Raw genomic sequence first — 7,876 nt, forward strand, 5'->3', positions numbered from 1 at the left:
TGATACTTTCCCCTCTTTCCTTGTCTCATTCCCCTGGTTGTTCTACTTTTCCGACACCCAATTCTACCCTTTTTACCCACTGATTGCTTCATAATGGTTTTTACACCATTCCTCATGCAGTGTTCCTCTTCCTTCTTCAGATGTATAGATACTCTCCATTTATGGCCAAATCGCCCTTCACTCTTAATCTCCTATCCCCTTATTCTGATCCCCGCCTTACTCCATTTGCTCCCCATCTTTCTGCTTTTCACTACCATGCCATCCTATAGGCTCCACGACCTTTGACATCTAACACATTTTGTCCCAATCTTTACCCTTTTCACCAGAAAACTTTGCCACAGTGCTATATGACCATTGATGTCTAGCGTATATATTTTAACCATGAACCACTCTCCATTACAGTGACAATCAGCATTAATGGAAACAATATAGATAAGAGAAGTTAAATGCAACAAGGCTGTGGCCATTTTTTCTTGATTATAAAACTTTTGTACTTTTAGGTTTGTACTTCAAAATATTCCAATATCCAGGACACACAATTCGACTTCCGGGTTTGTAGGTCATACATTTTCACAGCAAATTTTACTTAAAATCTTTTATAATCTAGTAATGATGTTAAGGAAAATAATATTTCATGCATTTACCAGATTGCCACTTCCACATTCTTACTTTAATACATTACATTTCATACATTTACCTCTCATTATATCAACTCTAGCACATCACAGATTTGTGGCTTTCATGGGTACTAATTAAATCTCAAACATTCCATACTTTAATATCTTTTCTTTATCCTAGTGGTGTCCCTGCAGGTATTGTTGTTGTATTAGATATCTCTTCTTTACCTCTGTAAAAAATACTATATCCTCTTATAATAATATTATAATATGATATTATAATAATATTATATGATATTATAATAATACTATATAATATTATAATAATATTATAATATAATATTATAATATTAGATTATAATAATACTATAATATAATATTATAATAATATTATAATATTATTATAATATTAGATTATAATAATATTATATAATATTATAATAATATTATAATATAATATTATAATAATATAATATTATAATAATATTATAATATAATATTATAATAATATTATAATATAATATTATAATAATATTATAATATAATATTATAATAATATTATAATATAATAATATAATAATATCAGATTATAATAATATTATAATATAATAGTATAATAATATTATAATATATTATAATATAATATTATAATAATATTATAATAATATTATAATATAATAATATAATAGTATTATAATATAATATTATAATAATGTTATAATATAATATTATAATAATATTATAATATAATATTATAATCATATTATAATATAATATAATAATATTGTAATATTTCCCGAGGTGATCAGCAGGCAACGCAGGAAAGAACGCTGGCATGCCCGGTGATAAGTGATTTATTACGAGACAGAAAGCTGCTCGTAAACCAATACAAAACACTGTATACCACTTACCCTGCAGAAAAAGCAAGGAAGCGTATTATGGTGAAACAGGACATGGTTTCAACTTCAAGATCAGCGACCATCGAGTTAATGTCGGTCACCATAGAACATCCAATGCTATGATGGTGCACATGGAGCAGTAGTTCTTACCCTTTTTCAATGTTCGCACCTTTTCAGCTCGGAAAGGAACTGGCCATCCTAACGCATCATCCTGCGGATTAGTAAGCAAGTTTCGTACGTTCACTTGGATGTGGAAAAAACTTCAAATTTTTGTTTCGTTTTTTATCTTTATTGATAAAGCTTTCATTTTTATTTGTGTGACAAAAGTAACATTTGTATGCAAGAAATATTTGTCTTTCCTTTTTCATAGGGATCCTAGGAACTGGCCTCCCACCTGCTAGAGGTGGGTCCGTCCCTTGGGAAGAACCACAGACGTAGAGGAACCTGGGGATTTACCTGACTGTAAACAAGCAAAAGTGATCTATGGGGATTGAACAAACGTTAAAGAAAAATGGTAAAACACTCTACCATCTGTGTATGGAGTCGAGTTCCTTTTCCTTTTAGGGTCGCTTCTACTACCAGACCGGTGTTGCCATGGGCTCTCCCCTCTCTTTGGTCTTGGCTAACCTGTTTACGGGATTCTTCGAGTCTGAGCTTCTCCCTTCGTCCGTCGGGTTGGCTGAGGTATGTTGACGACGTCTTTGCTCTCTGGCCTTATGACCCTGCCCTATTCTCGGACTTCCTGACCCAGCTGAACTCTCTTTCCTTCCATCCGTTTCGAGGTGGAATGAGAGGTTGACAACAAGCTCCCCTTCTTGGACACCCTAATACATCGCTCTGCTGACCACTTCTTCTCCATATACAGGAAGCCTATGCATAGTGGTATGTATATACACTTCTTCTCATACTATCCTCTCCATGTAAAGAGAGGTGTTGCCACTTCGCTGTTCCTCCGCATCTGTGACCCCCAGTAACTGGATGGAGAGATTGACTTCCTGCGTCGTTCGTTCTCCAAACTGGGCTACTCTCGTCATGTTTTCGACGTCGCGTTATCAGGCCACGGCGTACCTTCTACAACGACTCCTCTCCTAAGGAGACTCCTCACCTACCCTACACTGAGGAGATCTCTCTCCGTCGCCCAGTCCTCCCTCTTCCTCAAAGGTGAGCATCTATGCTGTTCCTTGTACCTCCTGTGGTAAGCAATACTTTGGCAAGACGGGCACCAGTCTCACTAAGCGTCTGTCTCAACACAAGTACGCTGTATCCAGGGGACACAACAACAACGCCCTATTTTGCCATGAGTGGGACACAGGCCATCAGATGGACTGGTCAGCGGCGCGAATTGTCTTTCCTTCCGCTGATGTCCATGCCCGCAGATTGGTGAAATCCTCTTTAATAAAACTGCTGCCCAATTTCAACCTGAACAACGGCTTTTCTCCTGCTGGCCACCCTGCACACAGTTCGCCTGATCCTCCGACGTGATCTTACCTCCCTTCGCTTTCGTTGGTCTGTCCTCACCTGTCCCGTGTTAAGGCGTTGCCTCTCCTCTCTTTCATACCCCCTCGTCTCCCTTTTCTCTTCAGACCTGAGGATGGACTCCAGGTGGATTTCGAAACTGTAGTCTCACTTTGAATGAATCTAATTTTACATTGTGGGTTTTTCTACCAATAAAGAAAGAAAATGACAGTGACGGATGTCACTTCGTTCTTCAGCTCATTTGTGAAGACTTGTAATCTCGTCGATAGATGGATGGATATCTGACGAAGATATCGTCGAAATCGGTCACACCTTCCTCTTCCGCTCTGATGATATTCATTCTTAATCATACTTTCTCGCCGCTCTTCTCATCCGTTTACTGATACATGTATTTCCTTCAACAAAATTCTGGATTCTTCGTGTTTTACGCTATTTCACTCTGTCCTTCCACAATGTAACCTCATCATTACAACTACTTAGGTTCCAATATCATTGGCTGCACATTTTCAGTGAATCTATTGGGTAGAAATATTAATTCTGTCAAATAGGATTTTTTTTTCTGCTCATTATCAGAACCATCTTTACCAATAGATTACTAGGATGAAGTTCAAGGTTAAAAAAACATTTATTTACTTGAGTGTTTTATTAATACGTACAAAATGTCGGTAACTAAGGTGCATGTATATTCAACAACTCAAGTCTTACAGTTTAATGATACATTACACACAAATGCTTGTTTGTATTACTATTCTGATTTCAAAGTTTCGTGTAATACAATACGCAGCCGTATATGCTTATGAAAAAAATATCACACAATTTACTAATCATCGTTAACTAGTTAAGTTTATACTGTATAAACTGAAAGAACATGTAGAGATAACCCAAACAAAAAGCAACTACTTAAAGCACTTCCAATCCTATACAAGATGAAAACTGCTATGCGGGATAATGAAAACTATCACACAGTATATATATATATATATATATATATATATATATATATATATATATATACATATATACATATATACATATATACATACATATACATATACATATATACATATATACATATATACATATATACATATACATATACATATATATACATATACATATATACATACATACATATATATATATATATATATATATATATATATATATATATATATATATAGGTTACGTAAAGGCACTAACTGATGATAATAACTTAAATATCAAAGATGAACATTATTACATGATATGTAATGCAAAAAAGTATCTCCACAGAATTGCATTGTTATATAAAGAACAAAAACATAAAACGTTAATTGTAAAAACTATTATTAAATCTCTATAAGCATCATTATTTATGAAACTAAACACACACACACACACACACACACACACACACACACACACACACACACACACACACACACACGCTCACTCTCACACACACACACACACACACACACACACACACACACACACACACACACACACACTCACACTCACACTCACACTCACACTCACACTCACACTCACACTCACACTCACACTCACACTCACACTCACACTCACACTCACACTCACACTCACACTCCCGTGTGTGTGTGTGTGTGTGTGTGGAGGTGGAGAGAGAACACCAACACGGGAATAACCCATGGAGGTGGAGAATGAACACCGACGCTGGAATAAGTTCCTGCGTTGGTGTTAACGATTAAAAAGCGAGAGAGAAAAAAAAAAAGAAAAAAAAAGAAAAAGAAAAAAATAACTGCTGAAAATTACCTTTTATAAATATGATGATAAGGCAAAGTATTTCATTCTATAATACACGATGTCTTACTGTGCAATAATTAACTTAAATTTGACTAAAACAAACATTTCTTTTTTGTTAAAATAATATAGTTACCCCACTTTACTTTTGCACGATAGAGTAATGGATATGGGTGGATATGTTTATGATTTTTTTTAAATGAATGAACAATGAAGTAAACTGAACTGGATTTGATTTCCCCCCCCCCCCTTTACGAATGAGCTGTAATGGATAGGAGTTGTGAACTGAATTGAACTGACATGATATATCCAATAAAACTGGAGAGAGAAAAAACACCACGGGAGTAACCCATGAATGCGGGATAAGGGGAAACCAACACAGGAATAACCCATGAAGGTAAATGAGGGAATACCAACACGGGAATAACCCATGAAGGTAAATGAGGGAATACCAACACGGGAATAACCCATGAAGGTAAATGAGGGAATTCCAACACGGGAATAACCCATGAAGGAAGAGAGAGAGAGAGAATACCAACACGGGAATAACCCATGAAGGAAGAGAGAGAGAGAATACCAACACGGGAATAACCCATGAAGGAAGAGAGAGAGAGAATACCAACACGGGAATAACCCACGAAGGTAAATGAGAGAATACCAACACGGGAATAACCCACGAAGGTAAATGAGAGAATACCAACACGGGAATAACCCACGAAGGTAAATGAGAGAATACCAACACGGGAATAACCCATGAAGGAAGAGAGAGAGAGAGAGAATACCAACACGGGAATAACCCATGAAGGTAAATGAGAGAATACCAACACGGGAATAACCCATGAAGGAAGAGAGAGAGAGAATACCAACACGGGAATAACCCACGAAGGTAAATGAGGGAATTCCAACACGGGAATAACCCACGAAGGTAAATGAGGGAATTCCAACACGGGAATAACCCATGAAGGAAGAGAGAGAGAGAATACCAACACGGGAATAACCCATGAAGGAAGAGAGAGAGAGAGAATACCAACACGGGAATAACCCATGAAGGAAGAGAGAGAGAGAGAGAATACCAACACGGGAATAACCCATGAAGGAAGAGAGAGAGAGAATACCAACACGGGAATAACCCATGAAGGAAGAGAGAGAGAGAGAGAATACCAACACGGGAATAACCCATGAAGGAAGAGAGAGAGAGAGAGAATACCAACACGGGAATAACCCATGAAGGAAGAGAGAGAATACCAACACGGGAATAACCCATGAAGGAAGAGAGAGAGAGAGAGAATACCAACACGGGAATAACCCATGAAGGAAGAGAGAGAGAGAATACCAACACGGGAATAACCCACGAAGGTAAAATGAGGGAACACCAACATAGGAGCAACCCATGAAGGTGGAGAGAGAGAGAGAGAGAGCCAACACGGGAATAACCCATGAAGGAGGAAAGAGAGGTCACAGGAACAAAATCTTAGGGTATTTTCACACCCAATCCTTCGGCCACTGAGGTTAACCTGTTTCTGTTCCTGAAGATGTGCTGGTAGAGCGCCAGTCGCTGCTGCAGTTGCACGTTCTGTTGCCTCAAGGTATTCCTTTCATTCAGAAGCTGTGGCAGGCTGTCTTGCGAGATGGAAGGTGCAGGGGAATTAGAACTGGTTGACTGTAAAGACATACAGAATATAGGTCCTGATGGGGTATTAACAGTCGAAACATTAGGGCACCTTGCCAACTGTTCCGCTGTCATATACACGATGCGGGTTCTTTTCACAGGGAGACTCTGGCCAGAAGATTGGGACGATGCTGCACTGCTACGTGCGGAACCAGTCGCAGCCTCTTCTGCACACGACCGCTTGCGACCTCTGCTGTTAGGAACTAGAGTCAATGTTCTGGGAAAAGCCCCAATTGCTGCCCCGGCCTTACTTCCTAACTTCGTTTGATCCGTAAGATTCTGGGGCGGTTGCCTCTGGGACATGAGTGCTGGTGGTAGTGTCTGTGGTACGGGAACGGATGCAGCCAGAGTGGAGACCCTGGCAAGGTCAAGGCAAGCCGATCCAGCTGATTTATCATAGCCACTCCCTGGTATACGTACTAAAGATCGAACTAGTTCACCTGTATCAACGGGTCCTACCATGATGAAAAGTTCTGGTGGAATGCTTGTTGATGGATATTATCACTATGGAAATAATGCACTGTTACTTAACAATAATGCACTGTTACTTTACACCACTTTTGTATTTTCTTTATTTGCACTTGTATGTCTTTATGGAAATATTTTGCAGTTATCTTTGCCAAAGCATATATCCTTTTTTTCAAGACCTGGAAAGACAAGTCATATGAAGAACGGTAAAAAAAAAGGAGTAAATTGAAGGAAATGTAGCTTTCATTGAATTAAATAATGAATATTTCAATGAATGAAATAATTTGGAACCCTAAATCCATAAAAAGTGTTCACTGAAAATAATAACTAATACTTATCTACAGAACTGCACTAATGAACCGGCGCATGTTAAGTGCATCAAGGGGATTGATCACAAATCACTGACAAACTTTTCAGAGCAATGGAACGAAGACAGGAAGAGAGAAAGGGCAACAGGGAGACGTTCAAGGGAGGGTAGAAAGAAAGTAAGAGAGAGATAAAGAGAAAGAATTAGAGAGAGGAGAGAAAGAAAAAAGGAAAGGAGAGGAGGACAGAAGAGAGAGAAAGGAGGGGGGGAAGGGAGGGAGGGAGGGAGGGAGGGAGGGAGGGAGGGAGAGAGAGAGAGAGAGAGAGAGAGAGAGAGAGAGAGAGAGAGAGAGAGAGAGAGAGAAGAGGGGAAGAGAGGGGAAGAGAGGCAGAGAGAGAAGAGAGGCAGAGAGAGAAAAGAGGCAGAGAGGGAAGAGAGGCAGAGAGAGAAGAGAGGCAGAGAGAGAAGAGAGGCAGAGAGAGAAGAGAAAGAAGAGAAAGAAGAGAAAGAAGAGAAAGAAGAGAAAGAAGAGAAAGAAGAGAGAGAAGAGAAAGAAGAGAGAGAAGAGAAAGAAGAGAGAGAAGAGAAAGGAGAGAGAGAAGAAAAAGGAGAGAGAGAAGAAAAAGGAGAGAGAGAAGAAAAAGGAGAGAGAGAAGAAAAAGGAGAGAGAGAAGAAAAA

The 7,876-nt window shown here is 38.5% G+C and overlaps 1 protein-coding gene across 3 annotated transcripts in view; it reads right to left on the reverse strand.

Moving 5' to 3' along the window:
• Positions 1-4,864: 4,864 nt before the first annotated feature.
• The window catches only part of LOC125032433, a 7,439-nt gene continuing 4,427 nt past the window's right edge, over positions 4,865-7,876 (reverse strand). For 2 of the 3 annotated variants that reach the window (XM_047623556.1, XM_047623557.1), the window contains exons 2-3: positions 6,045-7,069; positions 4,865-5,736 (exon numbers count right to left, since the gene is read on the reverse strand). In XM_047623556.1, the coding sequence (XP_047479512.1) occupies positions 4,896-5,736; positions 6,045-6,145 (942 nt within the window). In that variant the 5' untranslated portion in view covers positions 6,146-7,069 and the 3' untranslated portion in view covers positions 4,865-4,895. Of the gene's footprint in view, positions 5,737-5,991; positions 7,070-7,876 lie in introns of those variants that run through there. The other variant, XM_047623558.1, reaches the window with a different exon arrangement.

Source organism: Penaeus chinensis, chromosome 14 (genome assembly GCF_019202785.1).
Source record: "Penaeus chinensis breed Huanghai No. 1 chromosome 14, ASM1920278v2, whole genome shotgun sequence".
In the NCBI taxonomy this organism is placed as follows: Eukaryota; Metazoa; Arthropoda; class Malacostraca; order Decapoda; family Penaeidae; genus Penaeus; species Penaeus chinensis.